Below are 17,708 nucleotides of genomic sequence, written 5' to 3'. Positions count from 1 at the left end.
GTTGGATTTGAGTGGGACTTTCACATCAGAGCTTATTTCTTGGGTGGCATTGAAAATTAGGGTGGGCAAATGTTTTGTTAGTGGGATGAATTGTAAAGGAACTGCCTAGTATGGGCCAGCAGGCCTCCTGCAGTGTTCCTCCTTTCTTATGTTCTTATGTTCAAATTTAGGTTGGATAAATACATGAGTGGGACTTGCACATGATTAAATAGGATTATTAATAGCATTATTAAACCATTTATCACAGGATTATTAAAGCTTATTGCTTGGGTAGCGTTTATTCTGTTAGTGGGCTGGATTTGTGAAGGACCTGCCAAGTATGGGCCAACAGACCTGCTGCAGTGTTCCTCCTTTCTTATGTTGATTGGAACAATCTCCCTAGTGTGGTAAGACACATATGCAACAGTTAGGAATCTTTATTTCGAAACGTTTCGCCTACACAGTAGGCTTCTTCAGTCGAGTACAGAAAAGTTGATAGAAGCAGAAGATACTTGAAGACGATGTAATCAGTCCATCACCCTTAAAGTTTTGAGGTGGTCAGTCCCTCAGTCTGAGACTGAGGGACTGACCACCTCAAAACTTTAAGGGTGATGGACTGATTACATCGTCTTCAAGTATCTTCTGCTTCTATCAACTTTTCTGTACTCGACTGAAGAAGCCTACTGTGTAGGCGAAACGTTTCGAAATAAAGATTCCTAACTGTTGCATATGTGTCTTACCTAACAACCTGTCGGTATTTTATACCATTTTAATGTTCAATCTCCCTAGTATTGTTTCTGAGGTTAACACCTTGGGTACTTTCAAATTTGTGTTGGATAAATACACAAGTGAGAGGGGTTAGACATGAGTGGGACCTGCACATGAGTAAACAGAATTATCAAAGCTTATTGCTTGGGTAGCATTGAAAATTGAGTTGGGCAAATATTCTGTTAGTGGGATGGATTGTTAAGGACCTGCCTAGTATGGACCAACAGGCCTGCTGCAGTGTATTATTAGTATGTAGTATGTAATAATAATAATAATAATAATAATAATAATAACTATTATTATTATACAGTGGACCCTTAACCCTTTGACTGTTTTCGACGTATAAATACGTCTTACGAGCCAATGTTTCTGACGTATATATACTCAATAATTCTAGCGGCTTCAAATCAAGTGGGAGAAAGCTGGTAGGCCCACATGTGAGAGAATGGGTCTGTTTGGTCAGTGTGCACCACATAAAAAAAATCCTGCAGCACACATTGCGTAATGAGAAAAAAAAAACTCTGATCGTTTTTTTGGAATAAAACGCCGACTTTGAGGTGTATTTTCGTATAGTATTTATCGTTGTATTCACGTTTTCATGGTCTTAGGTGATAAAATGGAAAACATATTACAGAAATAGAGATGATTTTCATTACTTTTACGATGAAAACGACCTTGAAACTGAGCTCAAAGTAGCGGAAATGTTCGATTTTTACCAATGTTCAAGAGTACATAAATCACACCACACGTCCAATACACGTCAACTGGGGAGTCTAATATTCTTTCACTAGTGCACTGATATTATTTATACCATTTTTACAATAATGCAGTCGTCTGCATAACAGTAAATTTTGTATTTTTTTGTATGAATAAAAAATCAAAATAGAAAGCAATAATAATATAAGAGGGGCCTAGAGATGTGACTAATGAACAGAGCATATGTTATTTTAGTGCCACGAATGTCTACCTTGTTTATTCTGGACCCTATTTTGAAATTGGCATCTTTTTTATTTTGCGTGAAATTGGCCAAATTGCCAATTTCTGACCACCATATTGGGTAGTCCAAATTAGTAAATGGGAGGTTTCTTGTACTCAGCTGATAGATAAAATGGAGTTCTAAAGAAATAGCTATGAGTTTGGTCAACTGGAACAATGGAATTGGCTGAAAATTGGGCTCAAAGTCGGCGAAATCGCCGATACGCATATGTCGCCGAGACCGCTAACTTCGCGGGAGCATAATTCCACGAGTTTTCGACCAAATTTCGAACTTTTGGTGTCATTACCATCGGGAAAAGATTCTCTATCATTTCATAAGGAAAAATAATTTTTTTTTTTTTCAAAAATTGAGCGACATAGAATGACAGTTTCAGAGAGGGGCCTGAAACAGTCAAAGGGTTAAACAACGGCATTAATCCGTTCCAGAGGGCTTGCTGTTGGTTGAAATTGCCGTTGATTGAGTTAATTTTCCCCATAAGAAATAATGGAAATAGAATTAATCCGTGCCTGACACCCCAAAGTCTGAAAAAGGTTTTATTTTTTTTTTACATGAAATATACATTTCCTTATATGGAAAGGAATGGGACATGCAAAATAAACAATAATTAAATGCCACTTACCTTTATTGTGGAGTTGTTGATGAGTGATGTGCCAGCAGCAGGGGAAATTCAGGATTGTCTATTGCTTGGAAGGAGAATCCCCTTCCATAAAGACTTCAGGTACCAAGTCCTTTGGTGGGGTTACCTCCCTTCTTGGTTTTTTAATGCCACTAGGACCAGCTTGAGAATCACTGGACCACCCTCTACCACCATCACTACCACCATCACAACCAGTACTACCCTCTACCACCATCACAACCACTACCACCCTCTACCACCATCACAACCAGTACCACCCTCTACCACCATCACTACCACCTTCTACCACCATCACAACCACTACCACCCTCTGCCACCATCACTACCACCCTCTACCACCATCACTACCTCCCTCTACCACCATCACTACCACCCTCTACCACCATCACTACCACCCTCTACCACCATCACAACCACTACCACCCTCTACCACCATCACAACCACTACCACTCTCTACCACCATCACTACCACCCTCTACCACCATCACTACCACCCTCTACCACCACCACTTTCATATTTTTCTACAAACTTTTTCTTGAATTCTATTGTTTCCCACATCCTTTACCAAAGGGCTAGCTCTAGCTTTCTTGGGGCCCATGGTGGCTTATTTAGCGGTTACAAGCACTAGAAACAGTGGAATAATCCAAAATGTACGGGAGGCACACGTGGAAACCAACCGCAACAGCTTGTAAACAATGGCACACTGAGTCTTGGAATGGCTGGGGACATGTTCTGGACGAACATCGTTGGTTAAGTTTTTCGCCGTTTGTTAAGGCATTTTTTCTACGGCAAAAAGCGCCGTTAGATGAAATTGCCATTACTTAATGCCGCCGTTAGTTGAGGGTCGACTGTATTATTATTATTAATTTAGGGAAGTGGAGCACAGATCCAATTCCCTTGATCAAGAGCTCCTCACCAAGGAACCTCCCTTGAGGGGAAAGTTCGCATCCTGAAATTTCGTTCGTATCCAGAAGCAAAAAATCAATCGAGTGACTGTTCGTATCCTGAAAAATTTGCATGGTGGGGTATTCGTTAGCTGAGGTTTCACTGTATAATGGTAGTGAATTTGTGTCAACCATCTTTGATATTGTTTTAATGTCACTTTTGCACCATTTATAACATTTCTGGTGTACAGTGGACCCCCGCATACCGGACGCATTGCATAACGTACAATCTGCATACCGGACGCTTTGATCGCTAAAATTTTGCCTCGCATACCGCCCAAAAACCTGCTCACCGCCCTTCGTCCGAGACGCGTCCAATGTGCGGCCTGAGCCAGCCTCATATGTTCCGCCGGTGGCATTGTTTACCAGCCAGCCTCCGCGGTAACATCCAAGCATACAATCGGAATATTTCGTATTATTACAGTGTTTTCGGTGCTTTATCTGGAAAATAAGTGACCATGGGCCCCAAGAAAGCTTCTAGTTCCAACCCTACAGCAATAAGGGTTAGAATTCCAATAGAGATGAAGAAAGAGATCATTGATAAGTATGAAAGTGGAGTGCGTATCGCCGACCTGGTCAGGTTGTACAAGAAACCCAAATCAACCATCTCTACTATTGTGGGCAACAGAAAGGCAATCAAGGAAGCTGTTCTTGCCAAAGGTTTAACTGTGTTTTCGAAACAGAGATCGCAAGTGATGGAAGATGTTGAGAGACTCTTATTGGTGTGGATAAATGAAAAACAGCTAGCAGGAGATAGCGTTTCTCAAGCGATCATAAGCGAAAAGGCTAGGAAGTTGCATGAGGATTTAATTAAAAAAAGGCCTGCAACTAGTGATGATGTGAGTGAATTTAAGGCCAGCAAAGGTTGGTTTGAGAGATTTAAGAAGCGTAGTGGCATACATAGTGTGATAAGGCATGGTGAGGCTGCCAGTTCGGACCACAAAGCGGCTGAAAAATATGTGCAGGAATTCAAGGAGTGCATAGACAGTGAAGGACTGAAACCTGAACAAGTGTTTAATTGTGATGAAACAGGCCTGTTTTGGAAGAAAATGCCAAGCAGGACCTACATTACTCAGGAGGAAAAGGCACTCCCAGGACATAAGCCTATGAAAGACAGGCTTACTTTGTTGATGTGTTCCAATGCTACTGGTGATTGCAAAGTGAAGCCTTTATTAGTGTATCACTCTGAAACTCCCAGACCGTTCAGGCAAAAGAATGTCCTCAAGGAAAATTTGTGTGTGCTGTGGAGGGCAAACAGTAAGGCATGGGTCACTAGGGACTTTTTCTATGACTGGTTACACCATGCATTTGCCCCCAATGTGAAAGATTACCTAACTGAAAAGAAATTAGAACTTAAGTGCCTCCTGGTGTTAGACAATGCCCCTGGTCATCCTACAGACGTGGCAGAGCGACTTTATGGGGACATGAAATTCATTAAGGTGAAGTTTTTGCCTCCTAATACCACTCCTCTCCTGCAGCCCATGGACCAGCAGGTTATTGCAAACTTCAAAAAACTGTACACAAAAGCTCTGTTTGAAAGGTGCTTTGTAGTGACCTCAGAAACTCAACTGACTCTAAGAGACTTTTGGAGAGATCACTTTAATATCCTCAATTGTATAAACCTTATAGGTAAGGCTTGGGAGGGAGTGACTAAGAAGACCTTGAACTCTGCTTGGAAGAAACTGTGGCCAGAATGTGTAGACAAAAGGGATTTTGAAGGGTTTGAGGCTAACCCTGAGAGGAGTATGCCAGTTGAGGAATCAATTGTGGCATTGGGGAAGTCCTTGGGCTTGGAGGTTAGTGGGGATGATGTGGAAGAGTTGGTGGAGGAGGACAATAAAGAACTAACCACTGATGAGCTGATAGATCAACTTCAACAGCAAGAGGCCACACCTGAGGAAACTGGTTCAAAGGAGGGGAGAGAGAAATTGAAGGAATTGCCTACTACAAAGATTAAGGAAATCTGTGCAATGTGGCTGAAAGTGCAAACCTTTATGGATGAAAATCACCCTCACACAGCTATTGCAAGCCGTGCTGGTGACTATTACACTGACAATGTTGTGAAACACTTTAGGGAAGTCATAAAGGAACGAGAGGTACAGGCCACTATGGACAGATATGTTGTGCGAAAGAAGTCCAGTGACTCTGAAGCTGGTCCTAGTGGCATTAAAAGAAGAAGGGAAGTAACCCCAGAAAAGGACTCGACACCTCAATTCTTAATGGAAGGGGATTCCCCTTCTAAACACTAACACTCTCTCTCCTCTCCTCCCATCCCATCAATCATCACCAGATCTTCAATAAAAGTAAGTGTCATGTAATTGTGCATGCCTTTTTCAGTTTGTGTGCATTAAAATTAACATTTCATGTGGTAAAAATTTTTTTTTTCATACTTTTGGGTGTCTTGCACGGATTAATTTTATTTCCATTATTTCTTATGGGGAAAATTCATTCGCATACCGAACATTTCGCATAACAGCCAGCCCTCTTGCACGGATTGAGGTCGCTATGCGGGGGTCCACTGTATTTTTAAATGTTTATACAGTAGTGTACTGTATATCGTGATAAACAGAATAGAGGAAATCAGCTCTAATGTACATTACTTAGGAATGCATATTGGTCAGAGAGCCCATTGTAAGTCTGAGTCGTCAGTAAACGAGTACGTCGCTAAGTGAGGAGTGGCTGTATAACCAAAATTTATTTTACGGCTCCCTCCCTAACTTGCTTATATGGTCTCCACATGCCAGTTTTGTTTACATCCTTAGTGAGTTCTGTTTTGTTGATTATGACTTAAACGTTCCAAAATTTCAAGTATTTTAAAGTTATTGCGCATTTTATACATACTCTGATAATTACAGCCTCTCCTCACTTAGTGACGTACATCTCCTGCCAAGGTAGGGTGACCATTATTCAATCATTGTCTTTCCAGAAGTGTGTTAACATCTCCATTCCTCCTTCAGAGTGCATGCAATGCCCTTCCCACTTCCAAGAATCAAGTCCGGCTAACCTGTTTCCCCTGAATCCCTTAACCCTTTGACTGTTTCAGGCCCCTCTCTGAAACTGTCATTCTATGTCGCCAAATATTCGAAAAAAAAAAAATTATTTTTTCTTATGAAAATGTTAGGAATATTTTTACTAGTGTTTTAAGCCTAAAAAAAAATTTTTGCCATCAGTACTTACCGAGATATAGAGCCGCAAAGTTTGCAGAAATTGACGTGCGTACGGCAACAGCGGCGACTGCCGCCCACCCGGTATTCTTTTATTTACTCTAATTCAAAGGTTTCTTGCATTTTTCAATATTTTTCTTTTCCAGGTAACTTATGTGGCCTGTGAGACCAATGTAAGGTGCATTGTTCAAATATACACTCATTATTTACAACACAATAACAGAACAAACTTTATCACTATTAGTTTGTGTATACACTTTGTTTACACAAACAATACAAAACAATGTTTATTACTATTGTTCCATAATATATATACATATGTACAGTCACTAACCACGTTCCTAGAACTGCTGCAGCTTGTGGAACTCTTTGAAACATGGGTATATGCAGAGGGGCACTTCACACTCCTCACACATAAAACGAGTGTCTCTGCGTGTTTGTGGGCGTTTTGTGGTATGCATACATACATAACACCTCTTCTGAGCATTTTTCTTGGCAGTAGTAGGAGGCAGTTGTATGGGGTAGTGATCACCAGGCCTCATACGAGATGACGTCTGTGGGCGCTGGTCTATTGCAGGAGTTGCTCCTTTGTACTTTGCAATTATTTGTCTGATTACTGACAGGCAAAATTCACCATATTTTGGTGTTTTGTTGGTCTTCAACTTGTATATGTTATAAGCATTTAGCATAGAGATATCAACAAGATGGAAAAAAAGTTTGATATACCACTTATAACTCTTGCGTACACAGTCTGCAAACCCAATCTGCATGTCACATTTGTCCACTAAGTGCATATTGAGGTTGTAGTCCATGACAGCTGCAGGCTTTAGAATGGGTTCATTGGTCTCTCTGTTGTCCCTGCCACTGGGTACCATTTCGTTTGTGTGAACTGATGTCAACAATGTGACATCACGTTTGTCATGCCACCGAAATGCCATGATGTCATTGGCAGCAAAGGCTTGCACCTCACCTCTGCGAGTGCCAGCGTCGAACCTTGGCATATGTTTGCGATTACCACGCACTGTGCCACACACGTCTGTCAAGTTCACTCGCAAGAAATCACTGAGTAAGGGGCTTGTGTACCAGTTATCAGTAAATAACATATGCCCCTTACCAATATATGGTTCCATCATTGTTCGAACCACATCACCAGAGATACCCAATAACTTCATGGTATCTCTCAAAGTATTACTGCCAGTGTACACAATAATATCTAAAACAAGAACACTTTTGCAATCACACAGTACAAATAGCTTTATACCAAAGCGTTTCCTCTTGCTTGGTATATATTGCTTGAATGAGAGTCTTCCTTTGAATAAAATCAAGGACTCATCAATAACAAGCTTCCTGAAGGGATAAAAATACATGCAGCACTTTTGTTTCAGGTACATAAACACATTTCTTATCTTATATAACCTGTCGCTTCTGTCAGGCCTGGTTTTGTCTGAAAAGTGTAACATACGCAACAGTATCAGGAAACGATTGACACCTATAATGTCACTAAAACCTGGAGTTGAAATCAGGCGATCTGTTGTCCAGTATGTGGTGACAGTGTGCTTATACACATGTGGCATAAGCATTATTGTGGCAAAAAACAGGTACATCTCTGCCACAGTTGTCTCCTTCCACTTGTGTAGCCGTGATTTTGGTGAGAGAATTGTATTTGCCATGGTGTATTCACAGTATGTGTTGGTTTCCCTGACAATGATGTCCATCAGGGGTTCATCGAAGAATAACTCAAAGCAGTCCAGTTCACTGGCATTGTTCCCAAGTGGACAAGATGGCTTTATTCCACTTTGTGTTTCATCAAAGTCATGGGGACTGGGAACAAACTCGTCACCGTCCTGCCAATCCCAGATGCGCTCTGCTGGTGGGGTCTGGATATTGTACCGTGGTTGTGGCTGTGCAGGTTGTGGTGGTGCAGGTTGTGGCAGTGTGGGGTAGGGTGAGGCTGGTTGTTCTGCTGAGTCAGCCGCGTGGCTAGTAGCGTGGCCCAGTGATGGTGCCACATGGGCCGTGCCACCCTCACTATCACCACCACTGCCTCCTCCCTCACTGTCACCATTCATACCCATCGTTACAATATCGTCATCTTCACTATCAGGTCGTGGTGTTGGGCCACGGGATGTGCTCCCAGAGTTTCTCCTTCCCCTTGGAACAACATATGAAACACTACCAGACCGCATGCTACGTCGTACATACTGGCGCTTCACTGGGGAATATTCACTCTCACTGTCACTAGAACTGCTTTCAATGACCTTGAAATCACTATCACTGCTATCATCAGGGTGTTGTACACGACCAAATAGTTTCCTCTTTCGTCCTGGTACAGGCGAACGTGAACGTGAACAAGCCGGCACAGCACCAGAGGTCGAAGGTTGTGGGTCATCTGGGTTTTCGTCACTATTTACGTTATCCTGGGCACTTTTTTCGGTAACACTCACTTGAAAACCCTTGAATTCACTGTCACTGACACTTTCATCGCTGTTAGAGCTATCACTTGGGAACAAAAGACCTCCAATCCGCCGAGGAGTGAGGAACTTCTTACCGAGAGGCATGGTGAAAATGGACTGACAACATGGCGTTCCCACAATGCACCGCTAGGTCCCAGATTTTTTTCACAGGGTGCACACCGACCACTGAGACCCATTCTCTCCCGTGTAGGCCTATCAGGCCTTTGGCGCTCGATTTGAAGCCGCTAGAATTTGTGCGTATAAATACGTCAGAAACATTGGCTCGTAAGACGTATTTATACGTCGGAAACAGTCAAAGGGTTAATAGCAGTTACCTTGCTCACACTTCAGCAGCACATCCATTAAAATGCTTTGTGTCCAATCACTATCTAATATGGTCATGCAAGGCTGCTAGATGCTCAAATCCCTGAAATTGAAACCCTTCTTTACCTAACTCTTCCAATCATTCATGGAACAACTCCTACCCTTCCTACCTTCCACCCCAGATTTATACACCATCATTCTATTCCCATCCCCCCATCCTCTCTACATGCTCAAACCACCTTAACAATCCCTCCTCAGGCCTCTGGAATTATACCCTTTGTGACTCCCACATTGAATGTCATGCAGAGAAAAAGGCATATTTTTAAGGAATACAAGTGGGAGATATTGAGCCTCTTCCTAATAAAAGTGTAATGCTAAAGCATATTTGAGCACTTGCATTTTTTTCTGGAAAAATGAAACTTGTTGGGAACTAGTCAAACCAGGTGGCATATAATGTAGTGGAAGGGTTAATTAATGTAAAATGGAATAGTGCTTAAAAGTTCTCAATTTTAAATAAAGGTTTGCAGCATTTGAGAAAAACAGTTTAGATATTTAATTCTAGTAATTAATAAGATCATTCTTTCTTTCAATACACAGGCGGTATCCCATCGAGGCAGGGTGGCCCAAAAGGAAAAACAAAAGTTTCTCCTTTTACATCTAGTAATATTTACAGGAGAAGGGGTTACTAGCCCCTTGCTCCCGGCATTTTAGTCGCCTCTTACAACACGCATGGCTTACGGAGGAAGAATTCTGTTCCACTTCCCCATGGAGGTAAGAGGAAATAAACAAGAACAAGAACTAGAAAGAAAATAGAAGAAAACCCAGAGAGGTGTGTATATATATGCTTGTACATGTACGTGTATTGTGACCTAAGTGTAAGTAGAAGTAGCAAGACGTACCTGAAATCTTGCATGTGTATGAGACAGAAAAAAAAGACACCAGCAATCCTACCATCATGTAAAACAATTACAGGCTTTCGTTTTACACTCACTTGGCAGGACGGTAGTACCTCCCTGAGCGGTTGCTGTCTACCAACCTACTACCTAGGAATTAATAAGATACAAGATTAAATAAACAAGTTCCATATTAAATTCAAATCAAGCACTCATCAGTTTGGTTTGACAATGATGTATAGTTTGGTGTTACCTTCGAAGAAATGTGTTAGCTATTCAAGACTTCCGCAGAAGTCACAGTGTCAATAAAAGTCGTTAAAAAATCTTTACTTACCAACAGAAAAATCTGCAATGGCAATGAGATCCATTTTGGGCAATGGATAAGCAATACTGAAGTATTCTTTGTAGTATGGGAGGACTTTTGTAGCAACCTCTAAAGCAAACTTCCCTTGCTCTTGCTTGCCAACTGGAGTATATACACGAACCTTAAAGCAAATTATGTCACCTGAATTATTCACTGTATAGCAACAGATCACAATATCTTGTTATCTATAGAAGTTATATATAAAAAATTACATTATTTCCACCCCAAAAAATAAATATACAATATTATATCCATTATTTGTCATTGGATCCAAGCACTGCTATTCCTGCAACTTAATCTCAGTTCTCTTAACAAATATACTTGTTTACAGAACTAGGTTCTACTTAAAACATTCTACTTAACACATATATTTTACAATTTTTTTTTATTTAGCTTTACCTTAGCATAAAATATTATAAAGAAATCAACCAAATCAATTTCTTACTATGAGAGGTTGCACCCATCTGTTTTTTGGCACATCAGATGTTTCAAGTAATAAGTAATACAATCTTTACCTTAATGCCATCTGTGGATGTGTCTTCTACATAGTCATACTCTCCCACTACAACGGCAACTAAGTACGTTGACATGAGAGGAGAGGTAGCAAACTTCACCACTTGCAGGTTGGAGTCAGATTCATGGAGTACTCTCGAGATTTCAGGCTGTGTAATATTCAAACTTGTTACTGATGTTAATATAAATATTCATGTCTTCTGTATGAGCAAGGAAAAGGTAATGAGGGATGAGCACAGAGCATGCATAGTTCCTTTGTATAAAGGCAAAGGAGACAAAAGAGAACATAAGCATTATAGGGAAAGAAGCTTGCTGAGTATAACTGGTAAGGTGTATGGTAGAGTTATTATTGAAAAAATTAAGAGTAAGACGGATAGCAGGAATGCAGATGAACAAGGAGGCTTTAGGAAGAGAAGGGAAGGGGATGTGTAAGCCAAGTGTTTACAGTGAAGCATGTAAGTGAACAGTATTTAGATAAGGGTAAAGAGGTTTTTGTTACATTTATGGATTTGAAAAAGGCATATGATAGGGTTGATAAGGGAGCAATGTGATAGATGTTGGAAGTGTAAGGAATAGGTGGTAGGTTACTGAAAGCAGTTAAGAGGTTTTTATGAGAATAGTGAGGCTCACGTTAGAGTATGGAGGAGAGAGGGAGATTATTTCCTAGTAAAAGTTGGACTTAGACAGGGCTGCATGATGTCACCATGGTTGTTCAATATATAGGAGGGCCCTGCTGTCCAGCACTGCACTTTACAGCATTTCAGTAATACAGCGGTTTTCAATTCTACTCATTCCTGTTTTCCGGACTTCCTACAATAGTATTCACCACTCACTATAAGCTAAGGAAGAAAATACTTTAGGGTAAGTAATATGTGTAATGTATATACATTTTTTAGGGCTCGCTATATTGCTCACTTAGTATAAGATAGTGTAAACATATTATCAGGCTTTCATATGCATTTGTAAGTGAAAAAAGCCTACATTTCACTTTACAGCAATTTTTGCCTTACAGAAGTAGCCCGGAACCTAACCTGCTGTATAAGCGGGGCCCTCCTGTATTTACAGATAGGGTTATAAGATAAGTGAATGACTTGGGTGTTGGGAAGAGTTGTTTGATTAAAAGATAATCTAACACAAAGTGAGAGTTGCCACAGTTGTTTTTTGCTGATGACACTGCACTTTTGGGAGATTCTGAAGAGAAGTTGCAGAAGTTGGTGGATGAATTTGGGAGGGTATGTAAAAGAAGGAAATTAACCCTTAAACTGTCCAAATGTAGATCTACGTTCACGTGCGTAGCGCTCCGACCTTGATTTTCCCCATTTGAAAGCATGTAAAAAAAAAAATAGATCTACGTTCGGAGCCTGCCACACGTCAACATATATCTACATTTGGACAGTTTAAGGGTTAAAAGCGAATATAGGAAAAAACAAGGTTTACCTGGAGAAGGTTTTGAGAGTCAATGCCCCTGCAGCCCAGTCTGAGACCAGGCCTCATGGTGGATAAGGGTCTGATCAACCAGGCTGTTACTGCTGGCTGAACATAAACCAATGTACGAAGCACAGCCTGGCTACTGAGGTACTAACTTAAGGTGTCTGTCCAGTGCCTTCTTGAAAACTGACAGGAGTCTATTAGTAATCCTCCTTTATGTATGCTGGGAAGCAGCTGAACAGTCTTGGGCCCCTGGCACTTATTGTGTTGTCTCTTAGTGTACTCGTGGCACCCCTGCTTTTCATTGGCGGAATGGTGCATCTCCTGCCGAGTCTTTTGCTGCTTTCACAGGGAGTGATTTTCATGTGCAAGTTTGGTACTAATCCCTCTAGGATTTTCCAAGTGTATATTATCATGTGTCTTTCTCACCTGCATTCCAGGGACCAATCAAGGGACTTCAACCATTCCCAGTAATTTAGGTGCTTTACTGTACTTGTGATGCCATTAAAGTTCTCTGTACACTCTCCAGGTCAGCAATTTCGCCTGCCTTGAAGGAGGCAGTTAGTGGACAGCAGTATTCCATCCTAGAGAGAACAAGCAATTTGAAGCAAATCATGGGCTTGGCCTCCCTAGTTTTGAAGGTTCTCATTATCCATCCTATCATTTTTTTAGCAGATGAGGTAGATACATTGTTGTAGTCTTTGAAGGTGTGAGATCCTCTGACATTATCATTCCCAGGTCCTTCACATTAGTATTTTGTTCTACTGTGTGGTTAGAATTTGTTTTATACCCTGAAAAGACGTTAATTTCCTCGAGTTTTCCATATCTGAACAGTCAAAATTTCTCTTCATTGAACTTAAAGATTTGGTTGATGTCTGCTTGGAGACTTGCAGTGTCTTCGATTGAGGATACTGTCATGGCAATTCGGGTGTCATCTGCAAAGAATGACATGGAACTATGGCTTACATCTTTGTCTATGTTAGATATGAGGATGATGAACAGGATGGGAATGAGTACTGTGCCTTGTAGAACAGAGCTTTTCACTGTAGCCACCTCAGACTTTACTCTGTTTACTAGTGTATTACTTTTTGTGTTCTATTTGTTAGGAAGTTATAGATCCATCTACCAACCTTTCCTGCTATTCCTTTGTCATGCGATTACACCATGGTTGCACTTGTCAAAGGATTTTACAAAGTCTGTGTATACTACATTTGCATTTTGTTTATCCTCTAAAGTCTAAAGCATCCAGGACCTTGTCATAATGGTCCATTAGCTGTGACAGGCAGGAGCGACTTGCTCTAAATCCGTGTTGCCCTGGGTTGTGTAATTGATGGGTATCTAGATGGTTGGCAATCTTGCTTCTTAGAACCCTTTCGAAGATTTTATATGGGATGTTAGCGCTATTGGTCCGTAGTTCTTTGCAATTGCTTTACTGCCACCTTTGTGGAGTGGGGCTATGTCTGTTGTTTATAGTGACTGTGGGATGACTTCTGTGTCCATGCTTCCTTTTCACAGAATGCTGCAGGCACGTGACAAGAGCTTCTTGCAGTTCTTGATGGACACAGAGTTCCAAGAGTCCAGGCCTGGGGCAGAGTGCACGGGCATGTCATTAAATGCTTTTTCGAAGTCTTGTAGGGTTAGAATACCAGAGATTTTTTAAATGACCAAATTTTGAGTCTCAGTCATAAAAAATTAATTTAGGTTGTTGACCCTGAGTCTGGTTAACAGCTCACTGAACACTGAGTCATTTTGGGACTTTAGTATCTTACTCATTTCTTTGATGTCATCTGTGTAGGTCCCATCTCGTCTAAACAGGGGTCCAATACTGGATGTTGTTTTTGCCTTAGATTTGGCATAAGAGAAGAAGTATTTTGGGTTTCTTTCAATTTCAATGATGGCTTTAACCCTTTGACTGTCACAAGCCCCTTTCTGAAACTGTCATTCTATGTCGATAAATTTTTGGAAAAAAAAAATTGTTTTCTTATGAAATGATAGAGAATCTTTTCCCGATGGTAATGACACCAAAAGTACAAAATTTGGTTGAAAACTCACGGAATTACGCTACCGCGAAGTTAGCGGTCTCGGCGACGTATACGCATCGGCGATTTCGCCAACTTTGAGCCCTGTTTTTGGCCAATTCTGTTGTTCCAGTTGACCAAACTCATAGCTATTTCTTTAGAACTCCATTTTTTCTATCAGTTGGGTACAAAAAACCGCCCACTTACCGATTTGAACTACCCAATAAAGTGGGCAGAAATTGGCAATTTGGCCAATTTCACGCAAATTAAATAAGATGCGAATTTCAAAATAGGGTCCAGAATAAACAATGTAGCCATTCTTGGCATTAAAATAACATGTCATCTGTTCATTAGTCACGTCTCTAGGCCCCTCTTATATTACTATTGCTTTCTATTTTGATTTTTTATTCATACAAAAAAATAAAAATTTTACTGTTATGCAGACTACTGCATTATTGTAAAAATGGTATAAATATCAGTGCACTAGTGAAAGAATATTAGACTCCCCAGTTGACGTGTATTGGACGTGTGGTGTGATTTGCTTACTCCTGAACATTGGTAAAAATCGAACATTTCCGCTACTTTGAGCTCAATTTCAAGGCCGTTTCCACCATGAAAGTAATCAAAATCATCTCTATTTCTGTAATATGTTTTCCATTTTATCATGTGAGACCATGAAAATGAGAATACAATGATAAATACTATACGAAAATCCACCTCAAAGTCGGCGTTTTAATCCAAAAAAAGGTCAGTTTTTTTTCTCATTATGCACTGCATGCTGCAGGATTTTTTTTTATGTGGTGCACACTGACCACACAGACCAATTCTCTCACGTGGGCCTACCAGCTTTCTCCTGCTTGATTTGAAGCCGCTATAATTTACGCGTATAAATAGTTAGAAACAGTGGTGTGTAAGACGTATATATACGACCGAAACAGTCAAAGGGTTAAGTTCTTCCTGAGATTCTTGTCTCCTGTAAGATTCCTTAAGCTTAAGTTCGATATTTCCATGATTAGTGCCTCCCTTCGTATTTCAGATATACTGGCCTCTCTCAGCAGCTGTGATTCTTCTCCTTTGCCTGTATAGGGAACATCTCTCTCTTTCTAGTTTACATCTTCCCTTTCTTTTTCTTAAAGGAATGTGCCTTGAGCAAACCTCAAGTGCCAAAGAGTTAATTTTTTCTAGGCAAAGGTTCAGATTCGTGTTGATTAGGATATCTTTCCAGCTTATTTCATTTAGGACATGGCTGACTTGCTCCCAGTGTATGTTTTTGTTAATGAAGTTGAATTTCATGAAGGCACCCTCTTAACTGATCACATTTTGCTGGTTAGGAGCCCTGCACATACATGTCTGTACCTCTATTATGTTGTGATCTGAGTGTACTGTCTTTGATACTACTATATTTTGTATCAGATCATCATTATTTGTGAAGAGGAGGTCAAGTGTATTTTACAGTCTTGTTTGCTCCACTATTTGCTGGTTAAAGGTGAATTTGTTGCAGAGATTTAATAGCTCATGTATATGTGAATTTTCATCCAAGTTGCCTCCTGGTGTTATCTCTGCTAAAACATTATTTGCTACATTCCTCCATTTTAGGTGTCTACAGTTGAAATCACTCAGCAGCAAGATGTTTGGGGCAGGAGTTCAATCTAATTATTAAAAGTTGTTTATAATAAAATTAAGCATAGTACCCACATGAAATAGGTACCTTCACGAATATACAATACAATGTACATTGTGAACATGATTACCAAGCTTGCATAAACAACTTTCTTCAAGTGTACATAAACAACAGATCATACAGTAGCTACATATATACTGATGGGAGAAGAGGAAGAACACAAGCAATGTGAGGAAGGAGGGTTATGTGTCTGGCTGAGGTACACACCATAACATATGTTGAGTACTGCTCTTGAATATGGAAAAATTAAGGAAGGGAGGCAGTCCTGCTGCTGCCTTTGTCTGCACTTCTCTCACCATATCGTTCCACATCGCAAAAACTACAATAACAGTAAAGGAGTTGAGAGAATACCATACTGTTGTGTCAGATATGATGGGAGAGCAAAAGTGAAAGGGCATATGAGGGAGGAAAGTGAGACAGAAGTAAGGAATGAAAAGAGGTTAAGAAACAGAAAGAGAGAAGGACTAGGAGGGAGGCAGGGAAAGAAAGGGAAGAGAGAGAGAGACTCATCTGAATACTGTAGAGTATCATTTTTTAATTTGGATGCTAAAAATACAAACTATTATAGTTTGGAAATACCATGAGGAAAATATTTTGCAATTTCTAAGCATCTGCATTACAAGCAATTAACAAGAATACATCTCATTTGCAGGTTAGGGCTTTACTGTATAGATAATAATAATAATAATAATAATAATAATATTAGTAGTAGTAGTAGTAGTAATAATAATAATAATAATAATAATAATAATAATAATAATAATAATAATAATAATAATAATAATAATAATAATAATAATAATAATAAAAGTCACTAAAAATCACTGGCTCAGTTAATGCCTCTTGACTTATCAGTTTTTGTAACCAAGTACATAACTGTATTATGCTACAAGTTATAACTTTACACAAAATTAAACAAAAAAATAAGTTAAGCCAGCATTAAGTGCTGTGATAAATTGTGTTTTGAATAAAATCAATTCACAAAATCGAAAATATCATACCATATTAGAGAGTGGAACTCTATCATGTGGCACAACAAGAGTTATGTCAAACGTGGCCTTCAGTGCTGGCTCATCCCAGCAGGGAAAGCAGCGACGGGCATCTGTAGCTTCAAACTGTGTGACTGCTGAGTAGCGCTCCTCACCACTTGCCCTGTATAAACAAGCAAACTGAGCCTATACGTGAGAAAGTGATAACTAAAATGTATACTGGTAAACTTAGTAACAGATTATTTATATTTTTTTCCAACGAACCGACCACATCCCACCAAGGCAAGGTGGCCTAAAAAGAAAAGAAGAAAGTTTTTCATGTTAAATTTAGTAAAAGATGTCTTATAATAATAGAAATGGCAATTGTTCTTTCAACTAACCAGCCATATACCACCAAAACAGGGTGGCCCAAAAAGAAAAATTAAAGTTTCTCTTTTTAACTTTAGTAATATGTACAGGAGAAAGGGTTACTACTCCCTTGCTCCCAGAAGACAATTATAATCAAATATAAATTATACATTTCATGTACAGTTGCAAAAGAAGGTTTCCTGAAA

General features: G+C 39.9%; 1 protein-coding gene across 2 annotated transcripts in view; it reads right to left on the bottom strand.

Moving 5' to 3' along the window:
* Positions 1–17,708, bottom strand: part of Psa (puromycin-sensitive aminopeptidase) — a 100,396-nt gene that overhangs the window by 61,862 nt on the left and 20,826 nt on the right. For both annotated transcript variants that reach the window (XM_070097123.1, XM_070097122.1), the window contains exons 4-6: positions 17,167–17,317; positions 11,041–11,187; positions 10,496–10,646 (exon numbers count right to left, since the gene is read on the bottom strand). In XM_070097123.1, coding sequence (XP_069953224.1) covers positions 10,496–10,646; positions 11,041–11,187; positions 17,167–17,317 — 449 coding nt within the window. The remainder of the gene's footprint in view (positions 1–10,495; positions 10,647–11,040; positions 11,188–17,166; positions 17,318–17,708) is intronic.

The sequence above is a fragment of the Cherax quadricarinatus genome, chromosome 56 (assembly GCF_038502225.1).
Source record: "Cherax quadricarinatus isolate ZL_2023a chromosome 56, ASM3850222v1, whole genome shotgun sequence".
Taxonomy (NCBI): Eukaryota; Metazoa; Arthropoda; class Malacostraca; order Decapoda; family Parastacidae; genus Cherax; species Cherax quadricarinatus.
Note: the sequence above shows the minus strand (reverse complement) of the source record. Positions and strands in the feature narration are given on the sequence as shown.